This window comes from Oryctolagus cuniculus, chromosome 3 (genome assembly GCF_051225735.1).
Source record: "Oryctolagus cuniculus isolate XC-2025 breed Fujian yellow rabbit chromosome 3, ASM5122573v1, whole genome shotgun sequence".
Taxonomy (NCBI): domain Eukaryota; kingdom Metazoa; phylum Chordata; class Mammalia; order Lagomorpha; family Leporidae; genus Oryctolagus; species Oryctolagus cuniculus.
In genome coordinates, this window is record NC_142869.1 from 58,494,196 (window position 1) to 58,513,714 (window position 19,519).

Below are 19,519 nucleotides of genomic sequence, written 5' to 3' on the forward strand. Positions count from 1 at the left end.
AGATAACTTAAAAGAAGCACTTTATGACCTCTTTTTGGCATATCTATTGCCAACATTACCACTCTTATGTCTTGTGGCCATTTTTATGTAAAATAAAGTTTACTTGAACACAAATAATGCTATATGGTGACAACCAATCTGATAATAGAGAGGGCTACTGTGAGTGATGGATATAGCATGGATGTACAGGACAACAAGGTGATTCTTGCCTCAGGTGGGATGTGAGACTGTATGACATTTCAGCATTCTTCCCAGAACAATGAGCTATTTAAAACTTACAAATTACTTATGTCTGAATTTTCCACTTAATATTTTTGTACTACAGTTGACTTCAGGTAGCTGAAATTGTGAAAAAGTGAAACTATGAATAAGGAGGCTCTACAGTGTTTAAAATACTTCAAAATACAGTATTATATATTATGTATAATAAGTAATGTTATAATTATATTGATATTAATGTCAAACAGAATGTAGATTCATATTTTACTAAGTACATATTTATGTTCCAGGTGACATATTGAGCAGAATAGTCACGCTAGTTAGTCAGCCAAGCAGTCTTGTGAATTAGATGTTGTCACCTTATTCCCAAGGTGATAACTGAGGTCTAAGGGAACTTGATAAGTCACCCAACATTGGAGGTCCGTATACACATTACAAATAAATCCACCTTTCTCACCCTTTCGCATAGTTTCATGTAGACACAGAAAATGTGATGGGAGTGAACACTGCAAGAGGAAACGATTTCTTGTGGAACATTACCCCAGAGACTGCATAACTGTTTTCTTAAATTTACTCCTGTCTAATCTTAGAACAGCTGATCCATGGATTTTTCAAATGGGTTCATCCGTGCATTTATGCAAATATTAAAATTTTGAATTTTGGAATGAAATTGTTTATCATTTATTTATTCACTCATTCATCATCGATACACAAATGTATTACAATTTCTCCACAAGAATTATAGCCTGATGCAATTGAAACTCAGAGCACCTAAATTATTTGTCTAAATTCATAAAATTAGTCTTTGAAAAGACTGGAATATGCATCTAGTTTAACTAAATTCAAAGTCCAGGAATTTCTAGATTATGTTCTAGAAGTTAATTGTAAAAGGGTGATTTTAGTTACATTTTCTAAACTTTCCTTCAGAGCCAAAGACATGCCCAGGCTGATGGAGAAATTGTGATAGCAGAAGAATTAAGGACATTTTAAGTGACACTGTGTGTATGTGTCCTGCCCATTAGTATTTGAATGGACAATGAACATAGGAAAGAAGGTAGAGGCAATGGGCTGCATCCCCTAATAATTGATGCTTGCCTCCATGAAGATAAAGTTTTCTCCAGAGCATTTTAGGAGTAGGATGAGCGGGGATCTGAGACAGTAGGAGCATGAGTTGTCAGAAGACTGAGCTTTGATGGACTTGTAAGTGGGGTGATCTCTTCCTGATCCATCTTAAAGCAGCTCATAAATCTTACCCATACTTAGATGTAGGCAGGAGAGAAGAAGGTGTTTCCAGAAGGTTCCTCCACTCAAGGAACATATCTTCTCATTCCTATTTGGTCAAGAAAACCCTAACTGGTGATCCGTATTGATATTACAGATTTCTTTCTTTCTCTTGGTACTCCCATAGTAATTATCAATTTTATCTAATGCCATTTTTTTTCATCCTTTTAATTGGAACACTCAGAACTTTTGATATATATTGTGTTCAGAAATAAAATTTATTCCACACTTGTGGACAAATTGCTAAATATGCATATTTCTTAGTATGTAATTTCCAGTGTTTATCACAGTGTATTTTTTCAGAGTACAATACTGTACTTTAAAAATATATTTTCGTAACTCTTCAAACATGGAGGAATCACTGTAAAGGCTTATAAACAGTGAAGGGAGGAAAACTGACCTTCAATGAGCTAAGAACTGCTCTAAAAGCTGCAAAATTGTCATAGTACATTCTAGCAAAATGCGTGTGAATCTACTGAATGCTCATATGGTACTTATATTATTTTTAAAGTAGCATTATATTGGGCATGATTACAAATTGTGAGACACACACACAAGTCTTTACTTTTTGATGTTTTCTCAAAAGATTAAATAACAGTAGAGTGAAATTCTACTTGAAAATCATACTACGACCTGTATAAGAGCATTGGCCTCTCTAGCTCTGAGTTCCTAGGAGAAATTTCTGGGAGTTTTTGTTACTGTTGTTAGTGTTAATAAACAGGATTAATAGGAGATAGATATGATTTATGATAAAATATGGAATCGTGATTTTTAATTTTAGACTGAATTACAGGTAAAATATTATCTCCTTGTATGATATAGCACTACATCCAAATACTTGTAAACTATTTGTTCGTGAATGATATTAATATCTTTCAAAATAATTTTGCGTTACATTCTGAGAATGTCTACTGTAGTGAAATTAAGCAGAATTGAGATTCCTAAGAATTCAGGCAACAATTTTAGTGGAGAAAAAAAAAAAGCTTCATTTTTTTTCCCCCAAAGATTGATTTATTTATTTGAGAGGTAGAGCCACGGACATGGAGAGGGAGAGGCAGAGAGAGAGAGAGATGTTCCATCTGCTGGTTCACTCCCCAAATGGCCACAGTGGCCAGAGTTGGGCCAGGTCAAAGCCAGGAGCCAGGAGGTTCTTCAGGGTCTCCCACGTGGGTGACAGAGACCCAAACACTTGGGCCATCCTCCACTGCTCTCCCAGGGTCTTAAGCAGGTAGCTGGATTGGAAGTGGAGCAGCAGAGACACAAACAGGTGTCCATGTGGGATGCCAGTGTCACAGGCAGAGGCTTAACCCACTACGCCACAGCACTGGCCCCTCATTATTATTATTTTTTTTTAAATTTATTTGACAGGTAGAGTTATAGACAGTGAGAGAGAGAGAGAGAAAGATCTTCCTTGTGTTGGTTCACTATCCAAATGACCACTACAGCTGGCGCTTCACAGATCTGAAGCCAGGAGCCAGGTGCTTCTTCCTGGTCTCCCATGCAGGTGCAAGGGCCCAAGAACCTGGGCCATCCTCCACTGCCCTCCTGGGCCACAGCAGAGAGTTTGACTGGAAGAGGAGCAACTGGGACTAGAACCCGGTGCCCATATGGGATTCTGGCGCCGCAGGCGGAGGATTAACTAAGTGAGCCACGGTGCTGGCCCTGGCCCCTCATTATTAAAATATAAAAAGAATCATCTCAAGATCAGTGTTGATGAATATAAAAAATCACAAAAGGGTTCAGTAGCAAAACAAAAAATATTGAAAATAAAGAAATATATGTCAACTATATTTGTCTTTAAAATTTTACAATAATTCCTACAAATAGGCTGATTATAAATGCTAATTATAAAATTTTCTCTAAATTGTTAAAATAAGTACCTTTCTTTTTTCCAGAAGCAAAAGCCAGTTCACAGAAGCCTGAGTTTTTCTTTGAGTAAACACCTTTAAGTAAAGCCTCATGCTTGGTAGCAGCTCTAATTTGACAAAAAGACTTGGAGATTTCAATATTCTTGTGGAAATATATCGTCACGAACCATATAAATAGCAGCTACAAATTCCTTGATTGACCTGACTAAACTGCTATGGAATAGATTCATCTGGTGACTACATCAACATCACTATGCCTTTAAATATCTGTTTAAATAATATTTTGTGGCATTTCTCTTTACTGAGATAATATAATGAGTGCCAATAAATTTTTTGAGCAGCCAGTCACTAATTTTGTCATTTTTCCCAATAAAGTCTATCCACTTATTTTTCTCTTTGGATGTCCCTTTTCTAAACTATAAAAAGGTTGTGTGTGTTTTGTAACCTTATCTTTCATTTGAATTCCATTCATCCTCCTGAATAAATGCTTTAGTAGGTTTGCTAACATTAAAAATAATTCATAAAACTTTTCACAAATAGATATTTTTATGTATATATTTTATTTCCAGCATTACGTGTACACACACACACACACACACATATGTATATATATAAAATCAGAAATAAATGACAGAGTTAAAATGATTTAATATACTTGTCTTTGTTGGATTTGAAAATGGCTTTTTCACTGCGTGATTCAGTTTAAGCAAAGTCATTTTCTTCCTGGAGGAATCCTGGGTTTTTTTGTTTGTTTGTTTGTTTGTATAGGAGCTGCCCTTATATATCCTCTTTTACTATGATCTAACAGCTGACTTAATGGTTAGTTGTACTAGACTATCAGGATATCCTAAAATTAATTAGTTCAGAATGAGTGATGTATAAAATTTAAAAATATACTTTCACAAAGAAGAATGTTTATGCCTACAGTCATGTTTCAATGGGGAAAATGGGCTATAATATACTATCAGATTTAATTTCTAATATAAGGAATGTCCTTATACTAAGTAAAGACAATAACAAGCAGATGTTAAATCATACATGACATAGACTTGGGATTTAGGGCTCTAAAAGCTGACTTTTATATTCAATTCTGCTACTCATTAATTATTTAATACTGAAAATTGAATCTCGTCGTGTTTCAGTTTGATCATTTGTCTGTCCAAAGAGATGTTATGAGAACAAAATGAGTCAATGTTCAAAACTTGGTGTTTTCTATAATAATTCCAATTATTAGCAGGGCTCATATATATGCTTCCTTATTTATGGAGCCCTTATAGAAGGCTTCCTTAAATTTATAATGGGAAAAATTACTCAAAAACAGTTTTGTTATGAGAGTATGCTTAACTCACGATAAGAGATCCATTAGGACACTTCCATCAATCAAGTGGATTGCTGTATGGTGAACTGTTTGTGATTAAAAATGCAATTATCACCTTACCATTCCTAATTCATCCATTGAAAAAGCCTGTATCTCCCAAGTATCTCAGATCCATTCAGTTTCCTTCCTGAGTGAATGAGAGAATGAAACTGGCTTATTTTAAATGATTTAAAGAGCTATTTATTTTGTCAAACTGTAAGTGAACAAACTTTATCTAAATATTTTTATTGAAGTTCCTATCAATTGAGAAAAATATTCTTTAACAGAGTGTTTTGTAGACCCAGATGCTCTCAAAAAGAATATACTTTGGTTAATTTAGGAAATCTGGTCTATGGCAATTCAATTCATTCATGAAAGAGTTTTTACCTTCTTACTTTCTATCCTTTAACATATGCCTAAATTTACAGTTTAAATACAACCAAGATTCTTTAGTTCCCCCAAATTGACTTTTTGTAGGATTATTTTCATACTTTGGCTAATAGAATTTTCCCTTGGTAACTATAGAAATACAGGAAATTCCCAGAAATAATGTATAAAATATTATAGTTCAGGTTTATGTTTGTCTCATATATATTTAATTTTCATATTTGATTCCTTCTCCATAGAAGAAATGCTCTAGCATGAGGGGAAAAGGAAAATCTTCTATCTCTCTCTCTCTCTCTCTCTCTCTCCCTACCTGCCCTCTTCTTACTCTCTCCCTTTCTCTCTGCCTTCCAAATAAAATGAAAGATATCTTCAAGTGGGATTCAGTATGAAAATCTTCAAGAGGCAATGGTGAAAACCTTCAGGAATCTGATGCTCAAATTTGAGAACAATGTCATCTTCAGAACACAACCCAGATCCATTCTTTAGCAGACAGCTGGTAGTGAGTGATGCTAGGAGACTTCCACTAGTTTTGGTTCATATCAGTAAAACTTGCTGCAAGCAATGGGAGAAATTCAGTCCAAAGATACACTCAGGAATATTAACTCATCACTCTAAATCTGTGATTCATTTAGAAGAGACCTGTGTTCCTGTATCACTCTTCCATCTTAGGTTAGGCTGCTGTAAAATGTAATGACCAAGTCTGATAACTAAGGAAAATCCAGTAACACCAGTAATAAATAGAAATATCACCAAATAGAGCCGGCGCCGTGGCTCAATAGGCTAATCCTCCACCTTGCGGCGCCGGCACACCGGGTTCTAGTCCCGGTTGGGGCGCCGGATTCTGTCCCGGTTGCCCCTCTTCCAGGCCAGCTCTCTGCTATGGCCAGGGAGTGCAGTGGAGGATGGCCCAGGTGCTTGGGCCCTGCACCCCATGGGAGACCAGGAAAAGCACCTGGCTCCTGGCTCCTGCCAGGATCAGCGCGGTGCGCCGGCTGCAGCGGCGGCCATTGGAGGGTGAACCAACGGCAAAGGAAGACCTTTCTCTCTCTGTCTCTCTCTCTCACTGTCCACTCTGCCTGTCAAAAAAAAAAAAAAAAAAAAAAAAAAAAAAAGAAATATCACCAAATAAAGTCAGTGAAACAAAAACAAGATGCTCATTTTGTTAGTTTGCTGAAGAGATAATAGAGCCCCCACAGTTCTGTTTAGATGTTAACCTCCACTATGAGAATAATCCTGTTATGTGAGTTTGTAAATAGTAGAAATCCCACTGCTCTTCACAATATTAGCTGAAAATTGAAAAATCAATAAAGTACTTTGTAACTAATTGTATTGCTTTCATTTTTTAGAAGTTACATTAATTAGAAGCTTACATTAATAGGAGCAATTTGTATATTTGTGTGTGTGTGTGTAGGAAAGAAAGAAATAACTTAGAAGGAATTTTGTAAGAACACAAGAGTCTGGGGCAGACTGTTGGTGCAGTGGTTGTTGCCACTTGGGATGCTAATATCCCATATGAGAGTGCCTTGTTTGAGTCTTGGTTCTTCTGCTTCTGATATAGCATCCTGCTAATGCATGCCCTGAAGGCAGCAGATGATGTTTCAAGTGTTCCTGACATCTGTCTGGGAAACCAGGATTGGGTTCTGGACTCCTGGCTTTGGCCTGGCCCCACCTCAGCTTTTAAGGGCTTTGGGGGAAAAAACAATAGGCTGCAAAAATCTCTCTCCAGCTTACTCTCTTTCTCTCTCCTCTCTCCCTCCATTTTTTCTCCCTTCCTCTCTTCCTTTCTGCTTTTCAAATAAAATCAAAATAGTTTTTTTTAATAAGAAGTTAAGACAGATAGCTGAATATGTAGAATCAATTTCCATCTTTACTGATTCTTGGGCTTAATCAACAAAGATACCAAATTTTTAAATCATCTATGATTTGATGACCTAAAACTAAAAGATAGTATCAGTTTATTATAAGATTAAAAACATTGAGGAGAGTATTTGATAGCCCCAATCAATTCAGTGTACGCATTTTCTAGCAACACTTACAGAATTGCATGAGGGTATCTAAAACCTCCAAGGATTTTGAATTACACATGCTGCCAGCATTTGCTGAATCTTTCTGCTGTAAGAGTTACCCACTTGGTGAAAAGTATGTACTCAGCTTGGTGAAGATTTGACGTGGCGTTTGTCACCATGTGAAAACAGAGGAAAATCAAAAAAGACATGCTTTCCTGACCCTCTTCTCTCATCTTTCCTAGATGAAAACAAATACTATAGTGTTTTCCCTTCTGAATAATTTGTTGAACATAAACCTTAAAAATGGATCTACAGAAACTTTTGATGTTTGGAGTCTCTGGGTTAGAAGCAATCCATTACTCTTGCTGTGTTTGAACAAGCAAGGAAAACAGTGTGTGCAACGTGACACTGCTAAGATCTGTTAGAGGTAGTTGGCAATGGGGTCACAGGATGGAGGTCAGAATTCAGCAGGACAAAAATAATGGAAAGATTTGCACTCATTTACGCATTGGATTTTAAAGGATAGATGTTTAATTGCAGTCATATGTTTTTACCGATTTTAAATGAAATAACTTGCCAGTACTCTTGGAGTCTCAAATTTCTATCATGCTCCATGGAACTGGCAGCTCTTTATTTTGGAATCGTCAAGAGTATAGGACTTGTGTGGGCTTTGATATTCAAGCCCTCCTTAGCTTATCTTTTCCTGCAGGCTTCACTGCACAGAGTAATGACGAAGAGAATCTTTTCTCTTAAAAAGTGCTGCTCACAATTCTTACAATTGGGTAACTCAGTCACCTCTGGATTTCAAATCCTAGCAGCTTATTAGAGCAGGAAGAAGAAAAATGTCATGTTGCCTGCGTGTTTCCCAATAGAAACTTCATAACTGTACGTTTCCAGACCACAGGAATGCTATTCCTCTCACAGATCAGTAGAAAGTTTCTCCTCTGGTTCAGAAAGTCAGCAATGAATGACCAAACTCTTCACTCATGGGTGAAGTACTTGGCCGTGAGGTTGAAGGTCCAGCTGTCTCTGATGTGGTAGGTGGCTTTGAGCAAAAAAAAAAAAAAAAAAAAAAAAAAAAAAAAAAAAATTGTCAGCAGAATTAAATGATAAAATATGTGAGAGATTAAACACAGTGGTTGTCCTCTGAATGTTTACATTTTTTCCGTTGCTGCTAAGAATAAGAATAAGCAGCTTATTCTTATTCATTATTTTATGATCTAATTTTTTTTTTACACAGATCACTTATGATTTAGTAAGTCAAGAGAGGTGAGGACTCTCAGTATTTTTGTAAACCATCTGTTTGCCATGAAATTGCTTAACAAGTATGTGTGTGTTACAACTGAAAACAGGTGGATGGGGCCAGCGTTGTGGCACAGTGGTTTAAGCCACCACGTGCAATGCCTGAATCTCATATTGGAGTACTGATTCAAGTCCTGTTTGCTCTGCTTTAGATCCTGCTCCTTCCTAATGCACCTGGGGAAGCAACAGAGGATGGACCAAACTTTTGGTTCTCTGCCATCCACATGAAAAACCAAGGTGGAGTTTCTGGCTCCTGGCTTTGGCCTGGGCTAGCCCCAACCATTGACACCATTTGGGAAGTGAACCAGAGAGTCGAAAATTCTCTGTGTTTCTCACTCTCTCTCTAGCACTCTGCCTTTCAAATAAAATAATTTTTTTTCAAAAATGTGGAATTTTACTTTTTAAGAAAGACATTTTTTCACTACTGCCAAACTGTTGTTTTGAGTTGATCATAGACTGCCGTTGTGTCTTTTCTAATTTTATATGCAAAATTGTCCTTGGACTCAATGTGCCTTTTTTTTCTTTTTTGGTAATTGCTTCATTGTTACAGTTTGATTATTTTCTTCATCTTTAGTAATAAGCCCACTTTAGTGTCCTTTATCTGTTGTAAATACTCTTAACATTTTTGCGAGCTAGTGAGTGAATTAATTACTTATGTTTTTCTCTGCTCTGTGCTGGTCTCTGCTGTCCTGTTCTACCTAGAATATTCATTCTGTTCTTATCTAGTTTTCAATGATAGGAAATTAATTTAAAAACTTATGACCAATGTCATAAAACAGAGTTGTGAGACAGAAATTTCAAGAAAGATTAAAAAGCCAGTTATAGGAAGCTTAAAATCCTCACCCTGTACAAATAATTAAAGGGTCAGGATGCAAATGTTAAGAAAAGATCTATGAGGAGAGTTTTCTGAAAGAGGTCTCTGCCACTTGGGAAGGGATAGAAATGTGCCCTTCAGGGATGGCGCTGTGGCTCACTTGGTTAATCCTCCACCTGCGGCACCAGCATCACATATGGGTGCCGGGTTCTAGTCTTGGTTGCTCCTCTTCCAGTCCAGCTCTCTGCTGTGACCCAGGAGGGCAGTGGAGGATGGCCCAAGTGCTTGGGCACCTGTACTCACATGGGAGACCAGGAGGAAGCACCTGGCTCCTGGCTTCGGATCAGCGCAGCACCGGCTGTATTGGCCATTTGAGAGGGGGCAGGTGAACCAACAGAAGGAAGACCTTTCTCTCTGTCTCTCTCTCTCACTGTCCAACTCTATCTGTCAAATTAAAAAAAAAATAGAAATGCTTCCTTCTTCACTTCAAATTGGAGCACAGCGCATCCACAGGACCCTTGGAGAGTGTGAGGTTAAGGGGATTTGGGGAACAGAATTTAGTTGCTACTTAGAGATCTATAAAGTTAGATTGTGACAGATGAGTCATTTTTCCGTTCAATTATTGTTTACAGATGTTGCCTATATTCCCACTAAACTAGTGTCTTTTTTGCTTTTTACTTGTTAAACTTTTTAGTTGGGGAAGCATTACGCCTGTTTACTGTAATGTAAATTGAAAATACAGTATCTCAAAAGCAGAAAGAAGGGAAGGAAGGAAGGAAGGAAGGCAGGAAGGGAGGGAGGGAGGAAGGAAGGAAGGAAGGAAAAAAAGAAAAAGAAAGGGAAAGAAAGAAGAAGAAAGAGAGAGAAAGAAAGAGAGAGAGAGAGAGAAAGAAAAAGGGACAAGGAGAGGAAGGGAGGGGAAGAAAGAGAGGGAGAGAGGAAGGGAATATCACTGTACTCTCAGAATTGTATCTACAAACTATATTGAATCTGTTTAAAACTAATTCAACATTACAACATTCAACAATACAAAAAAAATTTCTTTGTAAAACAGGAGAGAAGGTGGTATGGGTTTTAGCCTTTCTTCAAGGAGTTCACAGGCAAGGAGGCCTCATGAGTGAACATTCTCCACGGCCCACCTATATTCTGAAGCTGGAACCTCAGCAGACAGCCGGTGAAAACCAACAGTTTTCCATGGGCTGTGAGCATGGTAAAGAAACCAAAGCTTTCTCTGCCCAACCAAGCTGGTGCATCATCTCCAGGCAGGGTCCTTGGTACGGAGTTTCTGAAGAGCCCGTGAATATGCTCACAGAAGAAGGTGTGCTCTAAGCGTCTAGCAGGTCTAGTGGGCACAAAGCCATCTTACAGTGGTGCGAGTCAAGTGGGGACTCTGCTGCTCGCCTTGCTCTTTCCTCCTTTGCTGCAGCTCAGGAGTCCCAAGGAGCCATTTGGGAGAGAATGACAAAGAAGTGAAAGAAATTCAGTCTTATCCCTCCACACCCCAACACACACACCATTTCTGGGTTCTGTAACAAACCAAAGATGGGAAGGAAGTCTTGTCTCTGCTGTTTGGTGTTTGTTACCAGCCTCTTCTAATGTCTGAGTTGAGACTTTAGTAAGTTAATGTGATCACAGGATATTTTTTACCATAGAAGAACAATCAGAAATAATCAGAGTCACGAGACTCCCTGACATTTTGATCTTGGTACAGAAGATAACTGTGAATATGTGCTTCAGGGGCTGGCACTGAGGCACAGTGGGCCACACCTGGGGCACCAGCGTCCTATGTGGGCACCGGTTCTAGTCCCAGCTGCTCCACTTCCAATGCAGCTCTCTGCAATGGCCTGGGAAAGCAGTTGAAGATGGCACAAGTCCTTGGGCTCCTGCACCCACGTGGAAGACCCAGAGGAAGCTCCTGGCTTCTGGCTTTGGATCAGTGTAGCTCTAGTTGTTGCAGCCATTTGGGGAGTGAACCAGCTGATGGAAGACCTCTCTCTCTCTGTCTCTCCCTCTCATTGTCTGCAACTCTACCTCTCAAGTAAATAAATAAAATATTTTTAAAAGTATGTACTTTATAGGGAAAATGGGAAACACAATATATTTTTAAAGGACAATAGGAGACAACATAAATTTGCTTTATGAAAGCACCCTATGAGTTCTATGTATGTGGTCAATAATTATATAACCTCAATAAAAATCTATGACAACTGAACTGACACAGTCTTACAATATATGTGGAAGGAGTAACCTCAAAGTTAATTGGTAGAAAGTTTGATTGTTAGAATACCTTCAATCAAATTTCAGAAAGAAAGAACATTTCATCATATATCAATATTTCCTAAAATGTAAAAGTATTTGGTGTCATTGACTCGAAAAAATCATTTCTGCTTATTTTGGTTACTTTCTTTGTGTGCAGTAAGACTCTGTTCTTTGTACATTTTAAGTTTTAGTTCTAGTTTTGACAGTCTCTCTGCAACCTCCCCAGAACTGTTGGAACATTTTTCCATGCTTGTGTTTTAGCCTTCTTCAAGATTTATATAAAAGCTGAGGTATTTTAATATTATAAGCTTCTTTAGTTTCTTTTGAACATTATATTTTCTCTTACTCTCATTTTTTTTTAATTTTAGAAAGTAAGAGTGTGTGATAAAAGACATTGATGATTAGAGTATTTTTTTCCACAAAGAACTTCTTTCAATTAAAAATCATTGAGGAAAAACACGCATCATTTTTACATGACCTAATAGCTGTTTAAACATGTCTCATTGATTTTGGTTCTGTGTTAGCAGATTAAAGTGCAGCTTCAAAAGTTAAATAACCACGAAAAGATGACTCTAGATACACAGGCTGAAAAGAAAATGGTTGGTACTTTTGAAAAACGGATTGCAAAAGCCATTGAGAAATTGAGTCTCCTGACCTTACTGAGTTGCTTCAAAGGCCTGTTTGGTTTTGTTTGCTTGTTTCTGTAGGTGATTCTGATCTTCATAAGAACTCAGAAGACTTAGTAAATGCTGAAGAAAAACATGCTGACACACATCCGTAGGTCTGAAACACCTTCAAGACGTCTGTCATTTTGAACATGAGAGGTAATTTTAATATCTAAATTAATGATTTGTAGAATGTCTTTTGAAACAACATTATCTTATTTAAATGCCCTCCAGGATTCTTTATAAAGAATTCTGTCTTCAGTCTTTGGGAAGCGTTCCTAACTTGCTCATCAATAAAATTATAGTTACTGAGAAAAACTATTCCTTTCAAAATCATCAGACATAAAAGTCCATGGGGATGTTTAGTCCTCACTTGTTTTTCTACCTCATGTAAGAAATATCAGTGTTCACACCTGGTGATAAAAATAAAGCAAATATATGTAATGCAACAAGTATGCTTGCTATACTCTATGGACATTTTTTATGGACTTTTTTTTTTTAACTAGCTTCTAGAGTTCACCCTCAGTCTACTCAGGTATTAACTCTGGAAGTGATCCCTTCGAAATCTTAATTCTTAATAAGCCCATCTGTTGGTACTTCTGTTCACTAACACTGAGAACTACTCTCTCAGATATACAAAGGAGGAAATTAGCAAGGTGGGAAGTGTAAATGTCTCCTAAGGAAAGGTGAAAAATAAAACCCATGTGTTGGGATAAGTCCTGCTGCTGTGGGGTTGGAGGGCACCCTGGAGAAAAGAGAAAACACTGAGGGTCCCACCTCAGGGCTCTGACATGTTGCCATGAGCTCCTCAGACTTTGTTTTAGATATGGAAGAGTTAAAATGTGATTAGGATTTAAAATAAATCCTCACTATTCTTAACTCACAAAGACAGTTTGAAGACTGCTTTATTTGTAATAACAGTTTCATTAATAGTAGCTATCAAGTTTTAGGCACTTGGGTAAACATTTTACATGTATTATCTCAGTCTTCTCAACAGTTCCAGAATTAGTTTGGTTCCTGTTTTATATATGAAGTTTAGAAACAAATCAAGACATAAAGTGGCTGTACAGCAACTAAAACTCATCCCTATATTTAGCAATTATATTGTCTCATATTAACCACAGCAACGCCTCTCCGTCCTGCCCATCCAAACTGTAAATTTATTATCTTTAGAGCCCATGGTCATTTTAGAAGAGTCCTTGGGTCCTGATATGTATTAGGGAGCTCCTAAGTATACTTAAAGAAAACCAATTCAGTGGAGTATTTATGGATATTTTAAATAACAGAAGGTTTTGTTGGCAAATATGTAATCAGAAAATGGAGTAAAATAAAATTGAATGATGTTCTTTTCCATAGAACCCCTCCAAACCAGTGTATGCTATATGAAAGATCTTCAAAAACTTTGTGGAAATGTTTATTATGAAAAAACTCTGCATGGGTTTCAAAAATGTGCACCAAAATAAATTTATCTTTAATTCCATTTTCCTTGATCTCCTTGAGGTGCTTTCATTTAGCTCCAAAAGAAAAACAAACAAATATGCCCCAACTTTTGGGATCAGTATTTCCAAAATACTTACAAACATTTTTCAAATTATATGTAGGAAACACCGATTACCAGTACATTTGTAAAAGTGACTGTTCAATATATGAAAATGTCCAAGGCTATATACGTATATACTTTAGAGTCTAGTAATTCATCACTGAGAGTTTTTGATGAGATTCAATAGGAAATTAATAAAGTCTCTTTTTTTGTTGTTCAACTAAAAAAACTCCAAAGCTGAACAAGTTTGAGACTCACTCAAACTAAATATGTTACTCAAATCCCAGAGGATGATTTGACATTTTTTTTTCCAGTTAAGACCACTTCAATCCTTTATCTTTCTTCTCTGCTTAAGACAACCTTGCCTCTCTCTGGGTACACAATCATCCAGGAAACATGGCCTTCAGTAGGCAAAATTCACCTTCAAGGAACAGGCAAGTCCTTTAAAGAAGGGAAGCCAGCAAGCTCTGGGAGTTCAGGAATAAAGACTGGTGTAGTTGTGACTCAGGCATGGTTGTCTAGGAAACAACAGGGACTGATCAGTTTGGAAAACAGAGAAGGCACAGCACTCTGTACTTGAAGGCTACAGCCAGCCACTCTGGCTACAGCAGATTTCCACTATGAAAGAATATGGACCCACTCTTTTCAGGTGTCCCTAGTGACTAAGAGGTATTCGCGCAACAATTTTTCCATATTTTATGTTGGCCCAAGATTTCTTGTCCCAGTTGCCCCTCTTCCAGTCCAACTCTCTGCTGTGGCCCGGGAGTGCAGTGGCCATTGGGGGGTGAACCAACGGTAAAGGAAGACCTTTCTCTCTGTCTCTCTCTCACTGTCCACTCTGCCTGTCAGAAAAAAATACCAATGTCAGCTTTTTAGTGTTGGGTGTTTTCCTCTTCTTCCAATGAAAAAGAGGGGGAAAAATGATGGCCTATGGGAATAGTTAGCCTATAGATTTGATTTGTTTGACTTCCATGATAATTTATCTCTTTTTCATACCTTTAGTTGGGGTTTCTATTCTTTAGATCAATATAATCCTTGCTACTCTAGCTGTTTTGTACTAACACAGGTCCACTTAATTCATCTACGTTGCCTGCCAGGCCCACGTGGCTATTTGACTTTACCATATCTGTCCCAAAGAACCAAAGTTTTCCTAGGATTAACACACACACACACACACACACACACAGAGAGCAGAAATTCAAAGAGAAATTGCAACTCATATAAAACCAGTATCTAGTCTATAACAATAATTCCCTTCTTTTTGAAAAGATATATAAAGTCCAATGTGAAATTTCCACACAGTAGTTGATGACTGTATATGACTAAATCATGGCCTTCATTTTCTGTTTTTTATTTGCTTCTCATTTTTAATTGGAAAATAAAAATTATGTTTATGTATCATAAAAGATACTGTTTTGAAAGACATATACATTAGGGAATGGCTGAAGTGAGCTATTGAGTGTGTATATATATATATATATATATACACATATATATAAAACCTCACATAATTTTTGTGGTTAGAACACTTAAAATCTACTCTTTTAGCAATTTATAAGACAAAACATTATTATTAGCTATAGTTACCATATTGTACAAGAGATCTCTTGAACTTTTTAAAATCTTATTTATTTATTTATTTATTTATTTTGATAGGCAGAGTGGACAGTGAGAGAGAGAGACAGAGAGAAAGGTTTTCCTTTTGCCGTGGGTTAACCCTCCAATGGCCGCCGCGGCCAGCGCACTGCGGCGGGCGCGGAGCCAGGTACTTCTCCTGGTCTCCCATGGGGTGCAAGGCCCAAGCACTTGGGCCATCCTCCACTGCACTCCCTGGCCACAGCAGAGAGCTGGCCTGGAAGAAGGGCAACTGGGACAGAATCTGGCACCCCGACCGGGACTAGAACCCGGTGTGCCGGCGCCGCAAGGCGGAGGATTAGCCTAGTGAGCCGTGGCACCGGCCAAGATCTCTTGAACTTTTAACTGAAACTTTTAATTTTAACTGAAATTTTGTATCTTTGACCAGTGCCTCTCCAGTTGTACCCTCTCTCCACCCAACCCTTTCATCTCTGATCTTGTTTTCATTTGGATTTTATTTCAGGGTAATGAAAACAGAGCTAAAACAGCCTAAATCCTCAAGTCTCAAGTCTCCACAAAGCTGTATTCTCCTTTTTCAACATCTGATGGGATGAGATCATTTTTTTATGATCTAAATCAGAATTAAGAAGAACACAAATTTTGAGATTGTAACTCTGGCCAAATATACTCAAGTTGCTATCAGAGTTATGGGCCAGTGCTTCAGCCACTGTATTTCCTCCACAATTCAGCCTTCTTCAATCAAGCCAGAGAGACAAAAGTTGGACAGTTCTAAATTCTCAGCACTTTGAACCTAGTCACGGGGATGATGAAATACTGATAGAAGATGAAGCATTTTCATATTGACTTTCTTGCACTGTATCACATAGTGCTGTAACTACAAATTTTTCAAGTTCTTATGTAAAAGGAAAGCAAAAACATAATTATGGAAAAAATTTTTGCAGTGCTGTGGAACAAGCCATTTAGATTGTCCTTCTTATTTTAAATGCATGGGAACAAAATGAGAGGTGGGCTACTCGGAAGCTGTGTTTGAAGTCCCATGACAATACTGGTGCATCATAGCACCAGCTCAGTGACCCAATGACCTCTTGGTAACTCTCAAGTGGGGAAACTGGGGGACGAGTCTGCATCCATCCCTTTGGCTTCAAAGCACTACCTGGGTGTGGTCATAATGCCACTCACACATAACCCACAGTCCAGGATAATAAGGTTAACAAGAACCATCGGCCCCTGTGGGAGACAGACACTAGAATCCAGAATGGAATTTGTCTTCTGGGATGCTGACAGCAGCAGGATGTGACACACTACATTACAGGACAAGGGATAAGAGGCAAGAAGCATGTGTGTGTGTGTGTGTGTGTGTGTGTTACAAATGTCTAAGAAAAAGGAAACCCACACTTTTTCTGTATAGATAACATTATTGGTCATGACTTTTAAATTTTGCTACACAGAAATAAACTGCAACCCTTGTGAGACCCTGCTTCCTTGTCATGTTTTGCCTGAGCATGTGCAAAGCCTTTCCTTTGCTCCAAACTGGAGAACTACCTTTGTTTGTTATCAGCTGTTGAGAAAGGTCAAGCACAGTAAAGTGTTATAGCTTTTCACTGTACAGATGCTTCAACGATTGTGAGCTTAAGTGAATTCATCTTTGTAAAAGGTAGAAATTGGATGGGAAGAGTCAAGAATAGCCATCAATTAAATGACATGATGGAGGTGCATCCATTCCAATAAGTTCTCTGTTGTACCTGCTTCCCTCTTGGGTTCCACAATGCTAAGCAATATTTTAGAAATGAATACAATCATAAGCTTTTAAATCTAAGTAATGAGATTTTGTAACTCACAACTTAGATCTCTTTTAATGTGTAAGCCATATTCTCTATGCATATTTAGTATGCATCATTGTAATTTAAGATATATTTGCATCTAGACTGTGTATAAAATGCTTTTAATTGTTTTGTGAATAAAGTCCCTAGATTTAGTTTCACTTGAATCTTGTGCAGAACATAGCTAAATAATTCAATTGTATCATAGACATTACAATGCAATCAATATTTTAAATGTAAGCAGTAAAGAAACATTGATCTGAAATAATGTGTTGAGGGAAATTTATAGATATGTACATCATGGTGATTTTTTTGTCTTTTAAAATGTATATTTTATTTCTATTTATGAAGAAACAATAACTTTTGCTTTTAATGTCTTTTTAAAATGAGCTAGAAAATCTCCTGCACTTAAGATAGAATCTGACTGCTGTATCTGGGAAGTCTAATTACTGTTGTTTCTATTTGAGCCAGTTGTCTTTCAGTAAATCTATAGACACTCTTAAGGGAGAAGTAAATTGAAACGCTTCTCAAACATTGTGGGAAACATATCCACTGTGTTCTTATTAATATTTTAAGATCTATAGACCTTTTTGCTAAAAAAATAGAGGAATATAAAGAATTCATCAATTTCTGTATATGGAGTTTATAGCCTAATTTCCCAAGTGATGTGGCTTATAAAGCATTGTGACGGAAATTCCAGAGGATGTGGAGTGCTCTTCAGTGGGGTTGTCACTCTGCTTGATGTACCTGTTCTTTTCCTAACTTCTCTCTTCCCTTTCTCCATCTCTTACACTCCCTCTCCATGTTTTTCCTGCTTAGCTTTTATATTTCTTCTTTCTTTCTCTCTCTCTCTCTCTGTATCTCTAAGACAGATAGTAATTAGCACTAACTACCAGGAAGTCAGAATGGAGATTGCCTGTGGCCATCTCTTCTACAGATACAAATGCTGAGTCCATTCTGAAAGAGGGATTGATGAATTAGGCTGCAGCCCCTTGAATGTCCTGCTTCTCATTTTTATACTCAGCTACTCAAAATAAATATCTTGCATGTTATATGCCTTTTCATTTAGCCAGAACCTCTTTTATTTAATTTGTAACATGGCAACTTATGATTTTTTGTGTTTTTATTATGCTGTAATTCTCTGTACTTCCTATTATATATATGATTACAAAATAAATAATATTTGAGGGGAAACATTGTGAAATTTTTGGTGTTTTATGTAATTCAGTTTGGTGGATAATCAAGAAGTTGGAGGAAAACAGAAGTAGTGCATCTCAAAAATTGACATGAGTCATAAAGTGTTTTTCCCCTATTAAAGAAATATTCATTGAACATGCTATCACAGCTATTACTTGTAAGTGCTCAGCCACAAGGATGATGCATATAAAAGCAGGGAAACCTGAATCTTCACTCCAGAAACTTCAAGTCATATAGAAGAGATAATCTATAATACAGTAATTCATACATAATAACTATAATGACACATACAAAAGTAGCCAGGTTCAAATGAAATACACATGTGATTATTACAGGAGGTTAAAAACTGTTTCCATGTTTAGGGCTTTAAAGAAGACTTAAAATAGGTAGTATATGAATTGACACAACAAATAATGATGACACATTGCTTATTTTGCATGTGCGGTGTCCACATAAATACTTATCAAATAAGTATTTGAAAACTTCATGATAACCAAACAAGGTGCTGTTGAATGCATGAATAATACCACATCTCAGAAAAAGAGGTTTGCCTCTGGCCACACAAGTCAGCAGTTGCAGATTCTGCCCTCAATGTGATTCTAGACTTCTCTGCCACCCATTGTCTCTTTTTCTTTCTACCACATCTATGTGGGGTACGGCAGAAGCACAGTGAAACAAGAACTCTGTGAACAAGAGCATTGTGAAGAAGGCAACATCAGAGAAGCATAAATAAGCCAAGTGTGTCATGTCAAGGTGAAGAATACGCGAGCTCAATCAACCACATTAAGAATTGGCATGGTATGTGTCACCTCAAGTTGTGTCTCCATGATGCCAAACAGCTCCAGATGAAAATAGCAAAATTTACCTCGTCATCAGATACATGATACTTAACTTTGTTCTTAAATTTGATTACATGATAAATTTCCACCTTATATCATAAAGTTTCTAAAGGCTCTATTTTCATTTAGATAATTAGCTTCAGAAGCTGTTTCAGCCTTCTGTTCTCTGTTTAATTGGTTTTCTTTGAAATACGATAAAGCTTATGCTTCATTTAGTACAAACCTTAGACAAAAAGGACATTATATACTTTAGAATCAAAATATAGACAATAATGTTCTTAGGGTTGGCACCGTGGTATTGCAGGTTAACTCACACGTGTGATGTTGGTAGCCCATATCAGAGGGCTGGATGCAGACCTGGCTGCTCTG

The 19,519-nt window shown here is 37.4% G+C and overlaps 1 protein-coding gene across 7 annotated transcripts in view; it reads left to right on the plus strand.

Moving 5' to 3' along the window:
* PDE1A (phosphodiesterase 1A) overlaps positions 1-18,308 on the plus strand; it is a 371,956-nt gene extending 353,648 nt beyond the window's left edge. For 4 of the 7 annotated variants that reach the window (XM_051849383.3, XM_051849382.3, XM_008258812.5 and 1 more), the window contains 2 exons: positions 12,201-12,317; positions 15,797-18,308. In XM_051849383.3, coding sequence (XP_051705343.2) covers positions 12,201-12,274 — 74 coding nt within the window. In that variant the 3' untranslated portion in view covers positions 12,275-12,317; positions 15,797-18,308. Of the gene's footprint in view, positions 1-3,395; positions 4,014-8,572; positions 8,707-12,200; positions 12,318-15,796 lie in introns of those variants that run through there. The other 3 variants (XM_051849384.3, XM_070070501.2, XM_089329041.1) reach the window with 2 other exon arrangements.
* The last annotated feature ends 1,211 nt before the right edge of the window (positions 18,309-19,519 follow it).